At 30.8% G+C, this 25,223-nt stretch overlaps 2 protein-coding genes across 4 annotated transcripts; one reads left to right on the forward strand and one right to left on the reverse strand.

Annotated features, from left to right (window-relative positions):
- Positions 1-377: 377 nt before the first annotated feature.
- On the reverse strand, positions 378-5,217 carry LOC120277308 (YTH domain-containing protein ECT4-like). 2 transcript variants are annotated; one of them, XM_039284100.1, is made up of 9 exons: positions 5,020-5,217; positions 4,450-4,526; positions 4,204-4,330; positions 3,821-3,879; positions 2,982-3,566; positions 2,122-2,718; positions 1,826-2,038; positions 1,585-1,731; positions 378-1,119 (listed from the first exon to the last, which is right to left on the reverse strand). In XM_039284100.1, the coding sequence occupies exons 1-9, from the start codon at positions 5,045-5,047 to the stop codon at positions 892-894; spliced, it is 2,061 nt and encodes a 686-aa protein (XP_039140034.1). In that variant the 5' UTR covers positions 5,048-5,217; the 3' UTR covers positions 378-891. The 2 variants fall into 2 exon arrangements, with proteins under 2 accessions (XP_039140034.1, XP_039140033.1); XM_039284099.1 differs by having other exon boundaries at positions 4,204-4,333.
- Positions 5,218-19,626: 14,409 nt separating this feature from the next.
- LOC120277847 (pumilio homolog 12-like) lies at positions 19,627-24,888 on the forward strand. Of its 2 annotated transcripts, none has more exons than XM_039284682.1 (6): positions 19,627-19,920; positions 20,554-22,390; positions 22,504-22,666; positions 23,756-23,919; positions 24,048-24,306; positions 24,383-24,888. In XM_039284682.1, the coding sequence occupies exons 2-6, from the start codon at positions 20,652-20,654 to the stop codon at positions 24,488-24,490; spliced, it is 2,433 nt and encodes an 810-aa protein (XP_039140616.1). In that variant the 5' UTR covers positions 19,627-19,920; positions 20,554-20,651; the 3' UTR covers positions 24,491-24,888. The 2 variants fall into 2 exon arrangements, with proteins under 2 accessions (XP_039140616.1, XP_039140617.1); XM_039284683.1 differs by having other exon boundaries at positions 20,591-22,390.
- Positions 24,889-25,223: the final 335 nt, after the last annotated feature.

Consider the following 25,223-nt stretch of genomic DNA (forward strand, 5'->3'; position numbering starts at 1 on the left):
AACAACAGTTAAAACAGTATTCATGTCTTATGTTTGGATAGAAAGGAAATGGGAAAAGAAAAGGGTAAATTTGAAAATTAAATTTAAAATAATTATTTACTAATAGCTAAATGTCTAATATACAATACCATGTCTATTATTCAACATTTTTGGTTAATATGAAATGATAAGCATTTCCCCAAATTAATATGAGAAAATTATCTATTAATCTTTATAAAGATTTTCATTTACCAATCAGTCCTTTTAACTAATTAATTTACTTTTAGGTCCTTTTTATTTAGAGCTAGCCCATCAAGTACAAGGCCAATGGCAGTCCAACAATAATATAATAATAATAATATATATATATATATATGTATATATTCAACCATCTCCACTGCTTATAAAACCAAAGTTTCATTAAGATCCAGGAGAAATATTTGGGCAGGCTTACAAGTTACAAAGCCATTAATTATTTCAAATCCTGATTTGTTGAAAAAACAAGGGTGTAACCAGGAGTTGCATCCCTGCTCTTAAAGGACCTAAACAAAGTTAGGGAAAAAGAAAGAAGGAAAGAAAACCCCTCAAAACTTACTAAATCACTGCCCCTAGAAACAAAAGAAAATTAACAAACAAAAACTGATAAAAGGCAAACAGAACCCAACCAGACAAATATAGAACACTAAAAATGAAGCCAGCCCGCCACTCATACTCAAAGCTACAATTTGTGCCTCAGATATCAAACCCCTGCAAGCATAACAAGCAACCTTGATTCAATCCATGATGTCCACAGCCCTCGGCGTATCGATCATTTCCGATCACTGAAATGTCAAAACTGCAAGATCCATAGCAAGAAGAAGTAAATAAATAAACTGGTTGCCGTTGTTTCGGGGTTGGTTCTTTTGATTGATGCTAGCAGGTATTGGCAACACCATTCGCAACAACATGCTTCTCCGTTACGGGCTGGGAGACGGAAGCTGCACCATTTTCCTCAGGAGGTTTCTGTTCTGCCTGAGTGCCCTTGGAAGATTCCTTTTTCAAAATTGAAACTGTTTCCAGGGGCTTTTGCAGCCAGGACTTTCCGTTAGGTAAAATCTTTTCTTTCTCATCAACTACATCAATTGCTTTCATATTTGTGACCTGCAACAACAGCTATGGTGGTCATACAAATGAAGCAGATAAAAGAAGATAGCTGCTTGGAAGCAAATGCATAATTGAGAGGAAAGCATAATAGAGTGAATCCGAACAAAAGAATAAAGTAGGACTGGGGCAAAATAGTCTTATCCTTATCCCGATAGTTACCCCTAAAAAGAATTTTTGGATTTTTATCACCCTTTTCAAAACTAAGCCCTTGTTTTCAATCTTCTATCCATCAAACTGAACACAAAAAATATAAATCCACACTTTTGATTTCACTTGAACCAAACACACTCTAGACATACTCTCATCTCTTTGTATCCTATGGCCCAATGCAAATATCCACACACCACCTAAAACAATCAAATAGATAACTACTTTCTGCAAGGTAAGCTTTCAAATGAATTGCCAATTTGCAAAGTGGGCAGAACAGATAACTACTTAGAAGGCCAAAGAAAATAAACATGCCTGCTTATGAATTTGCTGTAGCTTTGAGTTTTTCTCTTGCATAGCCTTCTGTCGTGTCTCATAAAACGCAAAATCATCCAAAATGGAGGTCTTACTGACATGCTCCTTAAATATCTTAAGCATCTGAACACCCTGTTCAACCTTCACCTGCAAAACAAAAACAAAAAAAAAGAGATTTCAATATTCATGTGTACACCAAATAATAAGAGCAGATCACAAACTAGTAGCACAAAGTTGTGACCTCCTGAGTGTCTCTACTGTTTGTTACTGGCTTGTTGTCATTGTTCTCAAGTGTGATGTGCTTAAGGATGCTGTTTGGTACATCTTTCACAATGTGCCACTTGACCGGGAAACAACCATTCCATTTGTCCTGCTGCCAGTAGTTCACCGTTTTGTTGAAGTCAACCGGACCCATCATCTCAGCAACACCAACAAATTGTCCACTTGTATTCACCTAAATATTGTAAAACGGTTCAGTAGACACACAATGAGAAGAAAAGGAATCAACTGCTTACAAGAACTTTAAGCTTTACTTACAGAGAAGAATAAAAATACAGGGCACCCATCAGCGACCTTTTGAGCTTCCTGATACGCTGCATCTAATTTCTTGTTTCCATTTGGTGTGCTGGCCCAGACACTGTACTTGACACTTTTATGAACGTCATCCTCACTATAAGACTTGATAACAAAAAACTTGCCGTTGGAGTATTTTTCGAGGAAATCATCCCGGTTGTACTGATCCCTAGCAGGTGCTACACTAGCTTCCTCATCATTTCCATTTGCAGGAAGGTTCTGTCCCTTCACTGCAATAGAGATATTGGGTCCTAAGCTCTGGGTGTTTTTGAAATGACCACCCCTTGGCCCCCTGTTCAGTTCACTGAGCCCATCCAAATCGTCACTGCCATAACCATAGTAAACATTGCCTCGGCCCCGTGGTTTGTACTTATCTGTGACTGAACCCCATCTGCTATTCATTCTGTAATGATAACCATTGGATCCAAAACCAAGGCCAGTCCTAAAAGCAGTTCCGCACTGACCATACTGACCATAAATTCGATTGTTGGTGTACATTCTGTTCACAAAACCAGGAGCTGTTGGTCCTATGCAAGACGTTGGTCTTGGTGTGTGCAAACCCTGAAAGGAAGACAACACAATTCCAACCTTCAGCATCAATCATGTATCACTAATGCAGTTGTTTCTCAAAGAAAAAAAAAAACAATGCCACCTTGTGAGGATAAATAAATCACCCTCAAATGGATAGCTATACAGTATAAGGATAAACCATGCCATGCCATGCCATGCCATGCCAATCAATTGGAAAAGCCAAAAATCCTATATAGAGATGACCATGCAACTATCTTGTTATAAAAATAACTAACAGCAACAAAAATACAAACCATGAGATTAGGAAGAGGATGAAGATTCTGACTCCTTCCTGAGGTAGTGTTAACAACGTGAGAAATTGCTGAAGGGGCAGAGCTGGTTGTAGGTACTCTTTGATACCCATCAGGCAATCCAGAGCCATCATACCATGGGGTGGGTGATCGCATGCCATCAAAGCCAAAACGTGGATCCTGGCATCCAGAAAGAAGACTGCCTGGTGGAAATCCTCGGCCATAGGAACCATTTGAAGGTAGTGGTGAGTTTTGGTGGTTTGAACGAGGCTGAATAGATGCACTGTGGCTGTTTGATTTCCCATTGGCAGTTGCATTTGAGTTCCCTTTAGCAGTATCCAGAGGTACAGCAGGGTTTTCAGCAGCAACTGTAGTAGAAACCTCCCCTTGAGAAGTTACAGGCTTGTGGGGAGTGCCAGAAGCTGGATGGGGTGTGGGTAGCTGATAATATTGGGCTTGATACTGGTAATGTGGGGGACCATACAGTTGGCCATCATGCGTTATTGTTGGAACTGGGGAAGTGGGAGAAGGATATGGACTGTAAGGAGCATATCTATAACCATGATGATACATATCCCCGTAGACTCCCTGCCAAGAGTGAAAGCAACATCAAATAATGTTTCATCTACATGTGAATAAATTCACTGAAGCATCTCCTTTGCAAGTCTTATTAGATCCCAGTTTTGAAAATCTTAAATCAAAGACACTAAGTCCAAACAAGTGCCTTAATGCTGCAGAACCCTTGCACCCGAATTTCATCTTCGATGGCCACCAGATACAGTATCACACCAAACATGAAATTATGATAATACAAGCCAATCATCAAGGAGGAAAAAACTTACAGGAGGTGGCACATCCACCCTACGGTAATCATCCCATTCGTTCACTAAACCTTCATAACCTGAAATGACATTTATATTTAACTTAATATTGTGGCAAGAAAAGAGCACAAGGTCAGAAAGCAACAAAATAGTTCATGCAAGCAAGGGAGGTAAAAGTATAATATGAAAATCATATGACAATGGTGCCAAATTTATTCATGATAAAACATATTTTCACTGAATAAGCATATGCGCATAATGATAAATGTAAATGACTATAACATGTATTTATATCTGAACTTTTGATAGATTTAGTATTCAACAACTATATCAATCCTACATTCTCATCCTCCCCCATACAATCAACAAAAATCCAATTTCTAAATAGTACACAGAAATCTCACCTCCATAGTAATAAGGTGTGGATGAATACCACCTGCTCTGATCCATGCACTCCTGAAGGAGCGGTGTCACAGACCGTTCACTGGGCGGAATTTGTATGTTGGGAACTTCTCCGGTATCAGCACTAGCCTGCTAAAGCAAATTCCAATCAATATTATCAGCACCAACCAGCTTACGAAACTAGCTATAAACTAGAAGTTTTAAATCACTAATCTAAAAGATACCACTCCATAAATCAAAGGAACCACCTTGTCAGTAACTTCAGGAGCATCATGAGTCTTCTTCTTGGAATCCAATGACAACTTCTGCAGTAAATCTGTAGCTTCTGTGAATCAAACAGTCAAGTTAACAACCTACAGACATGAAAGCTCACGCAAAGAATTCCTAGAACCACCGCACAATCAAGAAGAGGTTTGCAAAAACAGATTAAATTCTCCAAATGACTGTTAAAACTAATTATCATTAAACAATTAAATAGAAAAAAAAAACAGCAAAGTGTTGAATCAAAACATCAAAGATTAAATAAAAGCCACAACCTCACCCAGATCCACAGCAAGATAAAATAAATAAATAAATAAATAAATTCATTATCCAATTCTAAATCTAATCCCAATGCCCCAATTAAGCCGCTTAATCAATCAGCAAGATCATAATCTACAGTAAAAACTAGCCAAACCCTAGAGAAAAATCTCAAGTAACAACAAAGACACATTGGAATAAAATCAAACAAAAAAAAAAAAACAATAAATCTCATCAAAACCCAAAACCCTAGGTCAAAAGAGCCCAAAAATAAAAAATAAAAATAAAATAGAGGATACGGTCAGTAGCCGGGCCGACAGCCGCCATGACAAGGGATGAAGCACAGGTGATCGGAAGCAAGAAAGAGGGAACACCAAGCCCTAATATGAACCAAAAATGGAGAAGAGAGAGAAAAACCCTAGAAAAGAGAAAGATAGAGAGATAAGAGAAGCAGCCGCCAAAGAAGTGAGTGAGGGCTTCGTTTTGAGATAAATTAAACGTGAAGCCGTGATTCAAATAGTACCTGCATCGCATGTACTTTTCATTTTTATTTTTTAATTATTTTTTTTATTTTAATTTTCTGGAAATACCCTTCAATTTTTTTAAGTTTTATTTATTCACATATCCTCCACACAAAATTTGAGCATTCCAAAAATAGTTGATCTTGACCCAAATAACCGAAATACTGTTTAGTATTTTAAGTATAAACACATAATATTAAACGAAAAAAATCTGATATTAAACATCAAAAATAAATATAAAACGAAAAAAATATTATATATTAAGTGAAAATTTATGTAGTTATATATATATAAAAAAATATTTATTAAGTGGGAAGTACATTTGTAAAATAGAATAAATTGAAAAAAAAAATTATCTTGAAAATTCATATTTTAGAAGGTTTGTCGGGTCGGTTTTGAAACTTTCAAAGACTTATAATTCATTTTCCATTTAATATTTTTTTGAATTTTCATATATAAAACCCAAAAATTTTAAATTATTTATGAAAATAAGTTTAATTTTATAGGATCCCTGTAGTAATGAATTATATATATACCAAATGGCTCATAGCTAACGAAACTTAGTTTTATTGTAGAAAATAAATCATCAGTTGTGGGTGCAGACTCACAGCTCAAACCTCTCATCCTCGATTGAGCGGGTAGAATAATTAATTCTAACTTTGTATGCATGTGTTTGTTGTCTTCATTAATATATATATATATATATATAAGAAAAATGTCTAATATATATGATAAATAAGAAAATTGTCCTTTTTGGCTTGTGCACGTTTATAATAAAATAAAAAAATAATTTTTTTTTCCCTAATATATGAAAACGGCCCATTTTATTAATATATAAAAATATGTATTCCTTGGATCCTTTATTCATTGGATGAACCCAAATTTTAGAGGTTTATTAATGAATTTTATTATATATAAAAAAATATTTTTTTAGTGAAAAAATGGTTTTTTAATATTTATATTTTTTATCTATGTATTTATAAGGTTCTTTTTTCAATGCAAAGTGGGAGTATATGATACGATTCATTATTATCCGTCTGTAAATTATCTTTTCAAAGTTCATGTGCACCATTAATGAAATGAAATGACTCCAAATTCTGTGTTGGCTTAACTTGCAATTATTCTCCAATAATTTGCACTTCTAAATCTAATCAATCTCCATAATTTTGATAAGATATAAAACACTTGCATTTCATTCTGATTTATTGTTTACTATAACGAAATAAACAAACAAAGAAAATAGTTATTTTTTTATTTACTCATTAACCCATCAATTACTGGATAAGCCACTCAAGCGTAGGTTTTTAATAAAAGTTTAAATTAAAAACTAATTGTTTAAATGACCTAAATTTTTATTATTTGAACTTATTTTTTAATAAAAACATTATAGTTTTAAGTTTTGAGTAGCAGATTAATTATTATTAGTCCGAACTATTTGTACTATAAATTTAAATGAGAAAATTTGAATGATTTGAATAACTTCATATACATCGAAGCTTTATGTCAATTAAGTTTATAGGATAAATATTATGCAAAATTAATTATGATTTTGGGTTTTTTTTTAATTTTTTTTTTTTTTGTGTGTTTTTGGATGGTTTTAGAAGAAAAAATAATTATGAACATAATTAAAAAAATAAAAATGTTTTTTTCAAACAAATTATTCAATGTTTGTATTGGATTTCTCGCTCTAAATTACTTTTTTCTTCTAGTTTTTGTCTATGCATCGTCTTATCTTATTGCAATTATCCATTCTATTAAATACATACCAATCTAATTAAATTTAATTTGTGCATGCATTAATGAAGACCAATTTCTTTTATATCATATATGTAGATATATATATTCATGCATGCATATATTATTAACCAATAGTTTTTTGGTATATTGATAGTTGTTTTTCAATATAGAGTGTTTATTTTGGGTGAGATCCCAAGATTAAACTCCAAAGTTTATTCAAATTAAGAAATAAAGTATTTGTTGAGCTTATGGTTACACTTTAGAAGCATATCTTTGATTTTTTTTTAAAAAAGTGAAAAGATGTGTCTAGAATGAACCAAGAAGAAATGAGAAGGAAGTGATGATGAGGTCATTGCTTTGCTGGTTCTGATTCAAATGTTATTATAGAAAACATCATCTAGGGACGTCCCTAGATTTCAATTCTAAGGATGTTTTTAAATCTAAGCCGTTGGATCATCATCCGATGGTTGATTGATTATATAACACTGTACACATTTTTACTGTTCATGATCACTGTACAACACTGTAGAACGTGGTTTCTACTGTTCATAATGATAAGAGCCGTCAGATTTTCATCTGATGGCTACTATGGACATCCCTAGATTTGAAATCTAGGGACGTCCCTAGATGATGGGTTCTCATATATTATTATTGGCAACATTATAATTACAAGTATTTTTCATCAAACGAGTTACGGCTATTGAAAAGAACAAAAATTTTGTGATATTCATTTATTTCTTTAATTTTTTTTAAATGTCTTTTTAATTAAAAACAAAATAACTAAAAAATGACTCTAATTTTATTTTATTTATATAACCTCAAGTGATTCAATAAATGTAATAAAGTTGAGCCTAGTTTATAAATGGGCCTAGAAAAATCGATGGGCTAACTGGGCACAACGAAAATGATGACAAATGAGGACCTTAAAGTTATTATTATTATTATTATTATTATTATTTAATCAAAATAATTATATTTAGGGATATAAAGGCCCATCTACATTTACACTTTTATCTATGATTTATTTACGATTCTTGCGATATTAAATCAATTTTTAAATTTTTATAATATAAGAATTGTGCATATTTCATTTTGCTTTTGGTCATTCTAAATGTTTTTCTGTTGATATTTTTTTTCTTAGGGTTCGATCCCTGAGTCCTCTCCAAACGCAAAGACTTTATACTGAGGGGACCGATATCAATTGATCCAAAGGCCATTGGTGTATACTCTTCTTTTTATTATACTTCTTTTTCCTATCATATTTAACAATTCTCTTTTTTTTATTCATGTTTTTTCTCTGTTTTTTTTTACTATATATATGTTGTAAAACACTATTAATAATATCAAATCCATTTGCATAAGAGATAAAACGATAGTGAGGGAAAAAAATAAAAAAAAAATAAAAGTGAATCTAACAAGCTAATGGGTCTAATAAGGATGACTTAAAACAACTGACAACTTTAACAAAACGGGTAGTAAAGAATATGAAAAATTAAGATAAAAATATAAATTAATGGGTTAATGATGAATTGTTGTTTATAACCGAACAAAATGTGGATTAAGAATAAATATGAATAATTTGGGGGGATTAGCACAATGAATTTAACAATGACGGTTGTGGCTTTAATCTAAACAACTAAAAATCTCCGGTGCAAAAAGACAAGATGGGGTTTATAAGTTGAAAGAAATCTTCATTTATTGCTAATATACTTCTATAATATTTAAATGTATTAAAAGCATTGGATAACAAGTTCATTCCCTTTGCCGTTAATCATCTGCTGGTGCTTTTATATATATATATATATATATATTTTACTATTTTTAAAAAGAGGGACTTTGGGGTGATATTCAAAAAGTCAACCAAAATTATATTTGGGTTTTTTAAAATTTTCTTTTTATATTTAACCATTTTATGTAGAAAACCAATATATATACATATATATCTATTTATATATTCATTATTCCACATTCATTACCATTTTAATCACAATATTTGTATCTATTGCAATCAAGTTTGGATTAAATATTTATTGCTTTGTTTTTAGGTATATATAAGATGAAAATATTGATGAAATGACATGACCATACGTTTATGTTTATGAAAAGTAAGATCATATGATAAAATAATGCATGGTGATTTTAATTGACCATTTATCATGTGAAGTTAAAGTTACACGATAAGCACTTAACTCTAAGCTCTTTTTACTCTGTTAATCTTAATTTTATAAAAGACAAGCCTATAGAATCCAATGAAGTGCCGAACTTTTGAGGAGTAAAGTGATTACCGAAACAGAGTTCTTTTACAGTGAGTCAGTAACATAGACTTAGTCATAAAGCAAATGCAATCATAGAATGGCATGAATGCCATTCATTTCATGTATAGATTTTTCCAATATATGTTCTTTTAAAGTGAGTCAGTAACATAGACTTAGTCATAATCATAGAATGGCATGAATGCCATTCATTTCATGTATAGATTATTCTAATATATATATATATATATATATATATATATATATAGATAGAGAGAGAGAGAGAGAGAGAGAGAGTACATCAATCTATGAATAGATTAGAAATTTGTTAACATTGATGCATGCCGTTGGATTTCAATCCAACGGTTATGAATTGTGCAATGAGCTTACGAACGATAGCACAGTAAAAAATAAGATGCATAGTATTTTGAGCACTGTATATGAACAAATCTGAACCATTAAATCCTATTTCTACTAGATCTACAGGAAAAAAAAACTTAAAAACCAAACTAAACCTAATCAACCTTTTAATGAGTTTGTGGTGCTTACTGTGCACAACTGCGGACGTTCTAAGAACGTCCGCAATTCTTAAATCAAACTTAATTTTAAGAAAATTAGAACTAAAATTTAAGGAATTTGTTTTTTACAAAGGGAACAAACCCCTAAATCAGTTAAGAGATGTATGTAGAGTTAATCTTTGATGGGTCCTCACTTTGAGTTATTAGAGTTCGTATGGAGTCCAAACTCTTGTAGAGTTAATTCTTTTATATAGAATTCGAATTCTTGTCACTTATCACTCCCGCAAAGAATATGGGATTAGTATTGCTAATCATCTGAACTAGGTGATTTTGACAAGTAATTATTTTGTTTTTCCCTCTTTGTTATTTTATTAATTTATTCAAAAATATGATATTTTGTTGTAATAATATGTTTGACATTGACTAACGCATCAATAGTTTATTTTTAACTCAAGAAAAATATATGCAAGTCAGGTGATTTTTCTTAATTGTTTTCCATGATATGATGATAATGCCATCAATCATGTTAGTAATAAAATTTAATAGAATGATCATTTTAGACATAAAATTATAGTTTGAGATGGAAATACATTTTTTTGATTTAAATTAAATTACCATAATGTGTTTCCAAATATAATTATTGGTATATTAACTTTTAAACATAATGCACACACCTACTTTATAGGGTGAATTTGATTCCTCCTGCACTTGAAACATACCTGATGTGCTATCGATGTATGTCATTTTTTGTTATGGTAGCATGCACTCATCTATTCTATAGGATTAATTGAACTCCCCCTACATCTGAAACATAGTTGGTGTGCCATTAATGCATGTGCATTTCTGATCATGAAAGCATGCATACACCTACTCTATAGGGCGAATTGGAGTAGCCCTACATTTAAAACATACATCGTGTGCCATTAATACATGTCATTTCTTATCATGAGAGTATGCGCACATACAAAGTGGATTAGATCCTCTACTTCTGAAACATATATGGTGTGTCATTAATGCATGTCATTTTTTATCATGCGAGCATGCATACACCTACTCTACAGGGTGAATCAGATTCCCTCTACATCTGAACCATACCTGGTATGCCATCAATACATGTTATTCTTATATCTCTAAAGGATGACTTTGATCCTCTCTACATCTGAAACATGCCTTATGTATTATCAATGCATGTCATTTCTTATCATGAAAGCATGCACATATCTACTTTATAGGGCAAATTGGATTCCTCTGCATTTGAAACATATCTGATGCACCATCAATGCATGTCATCTATAAAGCTAATTGAATTTCCCCTACATCTGAAACATACCTAGTGTGTCATCAATGCATGTCATTTCTTATCATGGGAGCATGCACACATCTATATGGCGAATCAGATTCTCCCTATACCTGAAGTATACCTGGTGTGCCATGCATGTCATTTTTAATTAAAATCCAAAATTAAAAATAAAATAGGTACAAAATAAATTTATATCTTTGAAATCTATAACAAAACAAATATTCTCTATACAAAATAAATAATAATAATAATAATAATAATAATAATAATAATAATAATAATAATGATAACAACAACAACCAAGGTTGTCGAAATCATTTTTTTTTAACTAGGATCGATAAGAGGTCCATAAAATTATATCGTAAGATTAAATCGAAAAATCGTAATATCTTACTAATTACTAAAAATTGGTTTTAATACCCTTTTGTTTTGGTTGCTCCACTTCATCGCCAATGTCAAACATTTCTTTCCTCTTTTTTGCCGAAATTTCTATATTTCTCATCAAAATATTAGCAATTTGCTCCTTGACATCCTCAGCTACGATTAAACGTACCTGTCAAATGATGTTTAAAACGATAAATACCTTCAATAAAGATCTTGTGACAATGCTTGCATTGAACATTTCTTTAATTTTCTTTTGCACATCTATACCATGTTCCCAACCAATATCTGACCTATTACCCAAAGCATTTTTCTATTTAAATTTCTCTCCCTTAGATGATCCATCACAAGATGTAAACATTCTTGATTCTTCTCTTAATATACATAAAACTCAAATTAATCAACTCTAAAAACCAATGTAAGAAGTTTCTAAAGAATCACTATAAACGTGTGTATATATATATATATAATATACATCAATGGCCAAAGGCATGACATTAGAAACCAAGAATTATATATTAATTTTGAGATTGCAAAGCATACAAGTGTTGCAACGCTAATTTCACTCTCATAGTAAGTCATAGAACAAATGTGCAAAGTTGCCAACCAATCATTCTCATACACAAAGCCAATCTCTTTCTCATATCTTTGGATTTTGGATTAAGATGATCAATACATGCTTAATTTCAATCAAAACATTAAATTAAACTTACCATTAGTTTAGTTTAGTTTATTTTTTTTATTTTTTTTTGAGAAATTTTGTCGAAAACCTTGTGTGCAAGGTTGTCAATTCACAATTGAAGCTAAAACTAAAGAAGAAGAATAAAAAATTAATATAACTATAAACAAACACAATTAGATAATTTAAAAATATAAGTAACTACCTATAAAAATTATCGCAATACAATGATTTAAGTTACTTAAAAGATAAATGAAGATGGAGAGGGGCAATTGGAAGATTTACATTTAGAGAATGAGAAAGACAACTAGCAAGCTATGGCATTGACTCGGAGATGGAGAGAAATATTCGAAATGGGAGTTGGGAAAAGATGAGAGAGGGAGAAATATTTGGAATGGAAGATGAGTTCCTGCTGCCCTCTTACCGAAAGGCAAGGATTTGGCCTCTTTGAACATTAGATAAGGTTTTCTTTTATCACGAACAAAATCATGACCATCCATCCAAACACCTTGGAATATGTATTTTCTTGATAGTGATAAAATGAACTATGATAAAATTTTGAATTTTTGGTGAGTTTTCAAGATTGGTAGATTTTACCGATTTTACATGCGAGTTTATCCAATTTTACATATTTGTGAGTTTGTATCTGATTCAACATGATTTTCATAGTTAAAATCGTAAAATCGGATGATTTTATGAGTCAAATCGCGATGATAACAACAACAATAATAATAAACACATCGAAATATTTTTTTTAAAAAAATAAAAATAAATAGTTTTAAACCATTTAAACCATGAATAGGTTTTAAAAACATGTAAAACAAATTTTTTAATAATAATAAGAATAATTTTTAATATAATTATGTTTTTAATAAATGTAAATATTGAAAATTATTATTATTATTATTATTATTATTATTGTAATAATAATAATAACAACATATTTTTCCAAAATAAATGTGGTTGAAAAAATATAATTTTTAAAAAAATAATAATAACTTAAAAAATGTTTAAAAAGACAAAAATATTTTAATTGATTTTTTTAAATGGTATCTATTAAAAAATCAATATTTTAGTATTTTTAAAAGTTCAACTCATCACATGTTTGATGTGATATTTTAAAACCCATATTGGTAAATAAATTTCACATAGAATTATTTTGATGATTAAAAACAAAGGTTATATTGGGGAAAAACCATAATGTTTTAAAAAATATATTTGTCAACAAGTAATATTTAATTTAGAATAATTTTGAATAAATGCTAAAAAATTGGAATAATTAAATAAAAATAATTTTACAAATAAAAATGACCAAACCAAAGAATATTTAGCTCTTAATTTAAAAACCTTTTCGTTATCTAAACACCCAATAAAATAATCTTAACATGTAGCATATTTTCTCATATCCAAAAATCAATTGTAAATTAAAGTGCACTTCTTTTTTTATAAAAAAAATATATATTAAAAGAAAGCTTCATTCCTCAAATCTCATACTCAAGATTGGCATCATTTTAAGTTGAAAAACCTTATCATCAACTTTTAAAAATAAGAAAAATAAAAAATAAGAAAAATGTTCCAACTTACAAGGCATTGAAATAGGCAATTGAATTAATTGTTAATAAGAAATAAAGACTAGAATTCCTTGACTTGGCCTTCTTATTCTCAAAAGTAATCAAACATGGAAACCAAGTCAAAAGCATTGCATTGTTGCACTATGATTCTTCAACCCTAAGTTTTCAAGAAGATGAAGGAAAGGCCTTTCATTTTTCATATTCAAATTGAGAATAATAATTATGAATAACTTTGGTATTGATGGCAATGTTATCATGGTGTAGCCTTTGGAGTGCCAATATCATCATCATGGTGTCTCAATAGATTAGTAAAATATTAAACAAAATTAATAATTTTTTAATTATAAAAATGAAAATACATTTTTTTTAAGATATCTTCAATCTTTAGAGAAATTATATATAGATTTTTTTTCCTTGTATATATAGAGAAATAATAAAAAAATTTCTGATTTATTTCTATAAAAAATGATATTTGCTTATACATATATATATCCAAATAATTTTAATTTGTTTGTACATCCTCTCACTATAAAAGTTAATAAAAAAAATTTATTAAAAAAAAATATCATTTATTCTCTCATATTTGTTCATCTAAAAACAGAAGGAAAAAAATCAATCTATATTTTCAGAAAAAAATTATATAAATTAATTTTCAATCATCAAAGTATCTATGCAACTTTCTCTTAAAATAAATAAATAAAATAAGTAAATTGATTTGAATGGAAGACATTTAATTAATACATTCCATATTATGAAATCTCTTCATGCAAACAATCACAAGAAAACAAATCTTCATTTTTTTTTCCTTTTTTTTTACTTTCTCTCAATCCAAACACACTTTTTATGGCTTTGCATCGGAATCCTACATTTATAAAGCACTTATTTACAATTTGCACTAAAACAAGCCATTCTATAATATAATTTATCTTTAAATTAATTCAATAATGTTCTCTCGAAGTTTTGATTATATCACATCTTAGACCATATTTTTTATTTTAGGTTGGTCATAATATAAATTTATATATGTATAGAGGAGTTTGCTTTGCCTTTTGTCTTCTCTTTTGTTCTTTCAATTAGTTCTATTGTTCATCATATATGGTTTGTTATATAATTATTAGAACAAAATTATGTCCTCCATATTGAAGTGAAGACAAGAAGGTAATGAGGAAGAGAAGAGCATATGAAGGTCTCTATCAACATTTTATAAAAAAGATGAACATTGTTGCTATTCTTGATTCCCATATCTATTATATATTAATAATTATATATTTGATTAAATCAATTATATTGTTTATTTCTCTCCTCCAAGTCAGTTCTTATTCTTAGGATGAAATATATCAACTGGATTAATTATGTATTTTGAAATACATGATGTCTAATATCTTGAAAAGTGGTTGAAATTCATATATAGGAATAAGAAGAAAAAAATGAGAAATGATTTTCCGTGTTGAAGTGTTGGGGTTTTTTTAAAAAAAATTGGCAAAAGAATAACTTATATATTTAATATTTGTTTTTGAACTAAGAGAATTCTTGAATTTTAGTTTTATTTTGCATTGATTAGATTCTTCATACGAAATAAAAAATTATTTTCATATGTAGACAGATGAAAATAGACTTCTATTTTAATAAAAAAAATGATCAAACATAATATAGAAAAATTATCATGTTTTATAATCTCAGTGTCAAATAATAATAAAAATTCATAAAAACAAAGTAAATAGTTTTTTTAATAAAAGTCTTTAACCCAAATTTTAAGATTTAATGGGAGGAAAATTAATGAAAATAAATAAATAAACAAACGATAAACTATTGCTTTTGAAATATTATTTTTCTCTGTGTTAAAATGATCATATTAAGAAATGAATTAACATATTCCATTTTATGCATATTTTAAAGACAAAAAAGAAGATGCATATATACATCACAAGTCTATAAATCGTTGGCATAGCTTCTTAAAAGACCTTCTCAAAATAGATTAATTTTGTTTCTTGCTCTGTAGCATTTGTATTTTGGTCTGGTTTTTTTTTTTGTATTTTTCTATCTTGTGTTTTTATAAATTTTTATTTTTATTTTAATAATAATTAGTTACCCACATCGTTTCTCACAGATTAATTAATATAAACAAAGGCATACCTTTAATCACATTAAAATAATTTTATACCAAGCCTTTCAAATAACATCAATAATAACTTGAGCTCCAAGTCTGAATTCCTATCGGATTATATTGTTTTCATATATAGTAGATTTTTCTACGGACAGTGTTGTCTTTCGTCTCTCTCATTCAATTCTACTATCTCCATATTTAATGGATTTTTCAATTGTTTCTGTCTTTAGTTTGAATCCCCTCATGTTCACAAATATTTATAATTTATAATACTATAGTCATAAATAACCCGAGTTATTTAAGCTTTTAAATTTGTGAGCGATGTGTGTCATAATAGCAATATTATTTTAAGGCGGTTTCAGGTGCAGTATACGTCAGCATGGTCACGTATCGAATCAAAGCTCAATGACATGCCACTTTAAAACATGCTATTATAGCCGCGTATAAGCCCGAAAAATGTTAAGTAGTTTTTGTATACGATTTTGTAATCCCATAATATTATAAATTACAAATATTTGTGGACATGAGAGAAATTAACCTTTAGTTTTTGTTTGCAATTGTCATCTATTTTCCTAGCGCTTTCTTTTTAATAAATCATTTTTTATAATTTCTTTAAAATAAATAAATAAATAAAATCTTGTAGGTATTTGGACGCCAAGTCATCGATGATGAATTGATGATGCTATAATTTCAATCCCATTGATTCTTAGCAATTAAGTATTTTCTATATATATATATATATATATATATATATATATATATATATATATATATTATTTTATTTTTAGTGTGGTACAGCAAAAATGAAGACATTAAGTTGCTAAATATTGCATGACATGTGAGAAAATCTTCCACTTTTATGTCCACCAAACTAACCATGAAAGAGCCTTGCAAAACATCATAAAAATGGTTGCTCCATTATGACATGTGATTGTCATCCCCCTTTCATTTTCGTTTTTATTATTTTTATTTATTTATTTATTTATTTATTATTTTTGTCAATGTTCACAATTCCCCTACATTTAGAAAGCTTTTAATTGAACTTCCCATCTTGGTTAAGTTTTCATTTATTCTTGGCCTGAAATAAAAATAAATCTCAATAATAAGTTAATATCATTTAATGGGCGAATTTGCTATTCTCATAAATAATATCTACTATTAAACAATGAGAGAACTGACACTGTTATTTTAGGAATAATGACTTATTTTTCTCTTATTTCTTATACCAAATATTTCTTCAGGGTACTAGTTTTAATGAATTGAAAATATTTTAGTAATAATCAAAATAAAAAAGTTATATGAATAAAAAATTACTGGTTATAAATAATTATGCTTGAAAAATAAAATCAAATAAATAAATTCTACCTTTATTTGCCATCATAATATCTAACTATTCATTTTGGTTGAGTTTTCAATTAATGTGTGCGTATTTTGTGGGTTAGGTCAATTTCAATTCAATAATCAAGTTTCATTTGAGAAGTTTATCTTAGTCAAACAAGAAGTTAACATTATAAAAATTTCATTGGTTATTAACAATTTAGTCTTAAAAGCTAAAATCAAATAATTACAACAATTATACATTAATATGTATCATAATATTTACTAACTCAACTTAGATTATATATATATATATATTTAAAACTTAAATTAGTTAATCGGTTGAACTAATTTGCTTAGTTTCCCTAGTCAAAATAAAAAAAAAAAGTCAAGTCCTTAATAACAGTTAGTCAAAAAAAATTGAAACTAAATAAACAAAACATAACCATCATCAAAATTAACTAAATCAAATTAAAAAAAAACTTGCTCCATTTTATAAAACCAATAACCAAACAAACTGGAAAATAAAATAACAATAAATTTCAAATTGATTAGAATTAATTAACCCAGTCAATAATTATATACCAACGATGGAGAGAAAAGGTTGATTAAAATAGTAGAAATTTAGGTCATTTAAGCAAGTGATTTTCAGTTTAAATTTTAATTTATATAAAAATAACATTTATTTAAATTTTTTTTTATAGCACGTTCAGTAATTTGTTGAAACTAGTTTAGAATATGTGGCTGATAATGATCTGGTGATAAAAAATTAATATATATATATATATATATATATATATATATATATTAAAAAAAAGTGTTTAAATGGAATGAGCTGCCAAGTTTGGTGTCCACTTGTCAGTCTATTCAACCTTGACCATTCCAAAAGCTTAAAGAAGTCCAAAAGCAAACAAAATCAGAAAACAGTCAAATTATAAGAACATTTAAATGATGCCTTCCAACTTCTAGAGCACAAGACTGCCAAGCACTGCCATTTTATCTCAATATATATATATATATATACATATATAGTTTTTTTTAATAATAAATAAGAATATAATAAATTATCTACTTCAATATTTAGTCTTGATTTTGTTTCACACAATTTAGCTTTTATTAGATAAATCCTTTTTTTTAATATATTGTGATGAAAAATATAGAAGAAACTTCAGCCTCATTCTTTATAAATCAATAAATCAAAATAAAGTAGATTCTAATAATAAAAATAAAATATAATAATTAGGTGTATCAGGGAGAATTCAAAGCTACAGTTTTGACTCTTTTGAGAACTTATGGAAAAAGTTTACCAAACTAAAAATAAAAACACATCCATGTTCTAGAGAAAGAAGAAAAAAAAAGTTTTACAATTAAAAAAAATACAAAATTCATGTCATATAAAAAAAATCAATAAGAAAAAATTGTCACATGCACTCCAATTTAATATAAAAAAATCACTAAAATTGAAGCACACGCTTTCTAACAAAATAAATATATTATATAAAAAAATTACGAACTTAACAAGAATTTATAGCTGAAATGAGAGAGTATATCAAAATTTTATTTTTTAGTACAATGGCCACTCTATCCACACATTTCAGTTATTTTCACATCTAAATAATCTTATTATACAATTGAAAAAAATAACAAAAATAGAGAAAAATATGAAAACTACTACTACACTTTCACTATGATTTTTAAATATTTGTTCTAATATATATAATTAAAAAATTATATAAAAATAAATATAACAGTTAAAAAAAACACTCATTAAAAGAGATCTATCTTTAAAGAGTGGTTGTCGGGTTTTAGGTATTTTATTTATCTTGCTTGATTCCAAAAATAGGTATTCCCTAATCCTCCTTTATCACATCTGACACATATACTGTTATTTTTTTATGGTGTGGTTGGGAGACACATGTCAAATGTTATAAGAGAAGACCAAGGAATAATCTAGTTTTGGAATTAGATGAGATGACTTCGGATTTTAGTATTATGGTGAGGGGTGATTTAGAGTTCACAGCTCATAAAAAACTAAAGATTAAAAATATATACAAAAAATTCTAATACTATAATAAAAGAGTTACTATTATATTCCCATGATAAGCACCTCCATGTAAAGAAATCACTGAACACCTACGCAAAAGACCCTGTACCAATAGACTGTTGGTGGTTAAAAACTTACCCACATGTAGGTGTTGTTTGGTTGACAGTAAATACTAGTAGGTATTTTTACATATAAAAAAAATATTTGGTTTGATGTAAAAAAAAAAATTATATGCAAAATGTTTCACAGCAAATTACAACTTGTGTTTTTCACTCTGCAACCAATTTGACTGTAATTAAAAAAAAAAAATAAAATAAAAATAAAACTATTAAAAAATAGGGACTGCAAAACCGAGACCAAACCAAAACCCAAACTAAAACCCAGTGAATCAATGAAAAAAAATCAATGGAATGCATGGATGCATGCATGCATGGCATGTTCTCTCTCTTTCTCTTTCTCTTTCTCTTTCTCTCTCTTTCTCTCACAACAACATATACAAACACACGCTTCACACCCGAACAAGGACTTCTCCATGTTTAATTGCATACCAAGTAGAGCCATACGCAGAGAAAGAGAGAGAGAGAGAGAGGGAGATATAGAGTAGAGATCATCAAGGGAGGAGGAGATTCACTATCCTCTCCTCCTTCTCCTTCTCCTTCTCTTTTTCCATTGCCTTTCCCATTCTCATCCTTTGATTATCCTTCCCAAATTTCCCAAATAATCCTCTTTCAATTCATCTTCTTGAATTTATGATGCTGGACCTCCATCATTGGCCGGTGAGTCGCCTTTTGGTTTCTTTTGATCCGTTTTGATGAGATTTAACTTGTACTTTGGCTGTGTTTTGGTGTTTTTTGGGGTGATTGATGTGTGTCTCGTGGTTGTCTGTTAAAAAGATGTGATTTTGGGGAGGTTTTTGAGAATTTTGGGTTTTTAATGGATGATGGGGATTGGGTTTGGTTCGCGGCGGCGATCGCATTGGACCTCGATTTGGGTTTTTGATTGGATTTTTTATGCTGATGAAGAGCGTCTTGGATTTTGGTGGGTTGTTTTTGATCTTCAATTGTGGGATTCTTTGTTGTTTTTTTAATTTTTTGATGATTGATTCATGCTTTTTGTCTATCTGTGCCTTTTTGATCTTTTATGGTGAACATGGAATGGATGCTATGGTGTTCTTGCATTCTCTGTGAGAAAAAGAGAAAAAGGGCCATGATCCTGTGTTGGTCCTTTGGGTTTCTATTTTGAGGATGAACTCGCCATCTCTGTTGTTTTCCTTTTGATTTTGATTTTTTCTTTTTTCTTTCTGACTGATTTGGACGGAGATATGATCATGGCAATGTGAATCTTCTGGGTTGTTGAACTATTCATTGTATTTGTTTATTTAATTCTGAGATTTTTTTTTATTGCGCAAGATCATCTCTCATCAAAACAACTTTTTGGGGCTTGAAGGACCCTTTTGTGGATCTGCATTGCTGATCAGTGCTGTTGTTCTGTAATCTGAACAAGTTTCATGGATATGGAAGGAAGAAGAGCAACAGAACAAGAGTATGATGAGCTTGAGATGCTTCTTGGTGAAATTCCAAATGTTACTCTTGCTAATCCTCACTTTGTAGACCATGCCATCACTGACATTTTGCCCAAGTTGGGAGCATTGTCTGTAGAGGAGGAAGAAGAAAGATCCTCACCCTCGAGAAAATTTACCAAGTCATACAACTCTCCTCAAGCTTCAATTCATGGAGGCTACAAAGCCTTGAATGGTAGCTTGAGCCAAACATTTGATCAGCATCCACAAAGCAATGGAAATTTCAGTTTGAAAACATCAATGGTGAACACTGAAAAAATTCCTTCAGATTTGCCGGATAACTGGCATCAGGCATCAGCATTTTTTGGCAACGCTTTTTTATTCGATGAGGGGAATACCCTTTTTAATAAGTTATCATCGTCGGCTGTTGATCATTCACCAGTGTCATCACTAGCCTCTCCAATTGGAAGTATGGGAGTGCCTAATTGTTCAATCCCGAATACTATGATAAATGGAGTTCATGTGTCCTGTCCTGAATTAGAATCACACCTTGCATTAACTAGGATAAATGGAATCAACAAGTATGTCTCGAGGATGGATGTTCAAAATGAGTCTGAGTTCCTTAAGAAGAAAAGGCAAGAGGTTCTGCAAAATAACTGGCAAGAGCAGCAGCGGAGTATTCAAGTGAATTCCAGATTTATGCCTCTAAATGCTGAAACTAATGCCGCTCTTGAATTGCTTCCTGGTGTTCCTTTTCCTGGAATGGAGTTGACAGCGTCTGCATTCCAGCAACAATACTGTTTTGATGTGCATTCCACAGCTTGTGTGCCATCACATGACAGTGCCTGGCAAAATATTGAGGGAGGAGGGCATTATAATATGCATCAACAGTTCTTTTACCCACCATGTCTTCACAAGCAAGGATTCCCAAATGGAACATTTTCGGGAATTAGGTCTGTTGGGAGCACAACCGAACCATACATTAAGCTTCCGGATTCCCACCAGATCCAACATTTCAACGGAAATTTGTATTGGAATGATTATCTTCTCTACAAAAGGCACAATGAGCCCGAGTTTCCAGCAATTGGCGGTGGCGTTTATCAATGCAATCCTTATGTCCAGAAACAAACATCTACCAACGAGCAAACCTTTTTGGCTAAAGATGACAATGATCATCTTTTTATGGACAGGAAGCTAGTTTCCCCCATAAAGATTTTGACGAGATCAGATGGAATGAACTCATTGAGACCTAGTCAATCAAGGTCTGCTAGAGTTAATCAATCGAAATCAACTGTTGACAGGGATGGAGATATGCATTCTAATGGTCAAGTTGAACAACCCCTTGCTTTTAGTAATGGATTATGGATGGATGGTCTGAATTGTCAAAGCTTATCACCTAGCAATCATGATTTTACAATTTCTCCAAAGTCTCCACAAGTTAAATATAATTCCATTGATGATGTCCTGGGAGGAATCTACTCTATGGCAAAGGATCAGATTGGTTGCCGTTTCCTACAGAAGAAATTTGCAGAAGGTGCTCCTGAAGATATTGAGAGGATTTTTGTTGAGATTATTGGTCACATTGTTGAACTCATGACTGATCCATTTGGGAATTATCTTGTTCAAAAGCTTCTTGAAGTATGCGATGAGGGTCAAAGAATGTGCATACTCAATATAGTAACCAGAAAGCCTGGGGAACTCTTTAGAATCTCGTGTGATATGCATGGGTATGTGATCTGTACTGCAGTTGATACTTCTTTTCTCAATCTGTTCTTGCATATTATATATATATATATATATATATATATATATACATATATGACTATTTAACAAAATGCAGAACCAGAGCTGTACAGAAGGTAATCGAGACTCTTCAAAATGCAGATCAATATTCAATGGTTGTTGCTTCTCTGAAGCCGCGTGTAGTGGCATTGTTAAAGAACATAAATGGCAATCATGTGGCCCAACGATGTTTGCAATATCTTCCGGCTGAATACAATGAGGTGTGGATCTATATATTCTGAAAATTATTGAATTGTCTAAATTGTTCATATACATATCTACCTGCATGCATCGTGCATTATTGATTCCCCTGTTTATTTGCTAAAAGCTCATCTTAAAGATTGGAAAGACAGATTCTCTCAAGGAGAGTCAAGTCATGAAATACCACATACTATGTACATGAACATCCTTGCACAGCTATATTTTCATCTTAGTTTATGAGGCATGTTACCTTTTTCCTGAAATTTGGAAGGTAAAGAAACCCTGGTCTTTAAGGATTCCTGGCAATTGGTGTTTCGTCAACTATTTGATTTGGAAAGAATATTTGTTTGAATTAGGAGTGGTGCAAGAACTTTATTATACAGGCAATTTTTCTTCATCAGGTGCGTTGATTATAAAACATTCTTGGTTTTTTTTTTCTTTTAGATGCTATGCTTCACTATCTAAGTCCTAAAATCAGTGATCATTTGTGGTTTTGACCCAATTACATTCTATAGCATTTTAATGCAAAAAATGTTGGCACCTGGGAGCATGCAAAAAGTTTATGTGGAATCTTTTATCATAATCCATAATGAGATGTTTAACTTTATTAAACTGTAGCAAATGATATTAATGTCCTGAAGTAGTCCTCTTGCACTATTACTTGGTGGGTTATTAATTAGTGACTAATGTGTTAAAGGTTTCATTTATGATTTAAAATTTTCTACTCATTGTAAAGCTGCTTCCCGTGTTCCATGTCAGTGGGTCTTGCATCTTCCCTTTTGTTTGTCTCTGAATACGATGAGTCTAAGCATTTATTTTCTTCAGTAATATTCAATAACAAGTGATTCATGAGATTATTTTGAAACAAGATCAAAAGCGAATGAACTCTAATTTTCAGATCAAAATGGATAAGGAAATTTGTATTTTTCTCTCCACATGCTGAATTGCTAATGTCTCTGCTTCGGGGTTATAATGACAAAACATATAAATGTATCACTAGGAAATTTTGTTATCACAAAAACTTGAGGAAATCATTTTCTTCTTTACTTGAATTTATATATATTTTCTCCTCAGTTGTTGAAAGAGGATATTTTTCATCTTTCTTGTAGTTCCTCTTTGATGCTGCGGTTGCTCATTGTGTCGAGCTTGCAACCGACCGTCAAGGCTGTTGTGTCCTTCAAAAGTGTCTCTATCATTCCGATGGTGACCGGAAGGCCAGGCTGATGTCTGAGATCGCATCTAATTCTCTCTTTCTTTCTCAAGATCAATATGGGTATGTCGAATTCAACTACTGCATTTTCATTAATAAAATAGGATTTCCTGAACTGGAACCCTGTTGCATTCTTATTGAAAAATGAGTGCTCTTGTTCATAAATGACCGAAAACCGTTTGCACTTGCAGGAACTATGTGGTGCAGTTTATACTTGATCAAAAGGTTCCATGGGCAACATCCATGATACTTGACCGACTAGAGGGAAACTACGCCGACCTTTCCATGCAAAAATGTAGTAGTAATGTTGTCGAGAAATGTCTAAGACTTGCAGGAGAGGAACACTGTGTTAGAATTGTTCAGGAACTGATGAACAGCTCTATGTTACTGCAAATCCTCCAAGACCCCTTTGGTAATTATGTGATCCAATCTGCTCTTAAGGAATGCAAGGTACAACATCCTTTGTGTGTATGCAATCTTTTAGTGTTTCTGATCAAGTGAACATAATAAACATTTTATTTGACAGACTGCTTTTCGGGCTTCCTTCGTGGAGGTTATCAAGCCGCATATTCCTGCATTGCGGAACAGCCCTTATGGAAGGAAAGTCCTGTCCAGCATCTGCCTGAAAAAATAGATAATGGATGTCGTTTCGTGGAACAATTAGCTGGTTGTTTACCCAAATTTTGGCAGAATTTCAGGTTTTTCAGCTTCCATATTTTGTCGGTGATTTTCTTCTTTCTGGAAGAGCAAAGTTGAACTTGGCATTTGTCCCTGTTCAAATAAATCTTCATCTGATGTCAATGTTCATTTTGAAGCTGGATTTTGGTTGGAGGCCAGAGATTTGTAGATTTCTGTAACAATAAAGAGTTAGAAGTGCAAATATAACATTGACACCTATAAATTGTGAAAGTTTGGGTGTACAGTGCATATGTTTAAACATCTTGTTCATCCTTGTCTTGAATTCTCAGTGTCTTTGTATACTTTCTTGTAAGACTCTTCTCTTTACATGGAATCTTGAAAGGAGAGTTTATAATTCTTATTGGTTTCACTGGTGTACATAAAAATTATCTTGCACTCTGTCTTCAAATCACCATTGAAGTTTTCAATCTACCTAATGAAAACAAAGCACTTGAAATATAAGTTATTATTATGGAGCATAGCAATGATTATATACATAAGGACATCCATCATTTAGATTAGTGTACTGTTAGTTATATAAAGTAACCATCTAAAATAGAGACTAGATACTAGCCCTTTGGATGCCTTTTGAGGAAAGTTTGCCGCTAGGTCATATTGGTCAAAGCATGAGTTATTCACCTTGACTTTTTTTTTTTACCTCACTAACTTCTTCTCTCCACCATCTCTTC

The sequence above is a fragment of the Dioscorea cayenensis genome, chromosome 15 (genome assembly GCF_009730915.1).
Source record: "Dioscorea cayenensis subsp. rotundata cultivar TDr96_F1 chromosome 15, TDr96_F1_v2_PseudoChromosome.rev07_lg8_w22 25.fasta, whole genome shotgun sequence".
NCBI classification, from domain to species: Eukaryota; Viridiplantae; Streptophyta; class Magnoliopsida; order Dioscoreales; family Dioscoreaceae; genus Dioscorea; species Dioscorea cayenensis.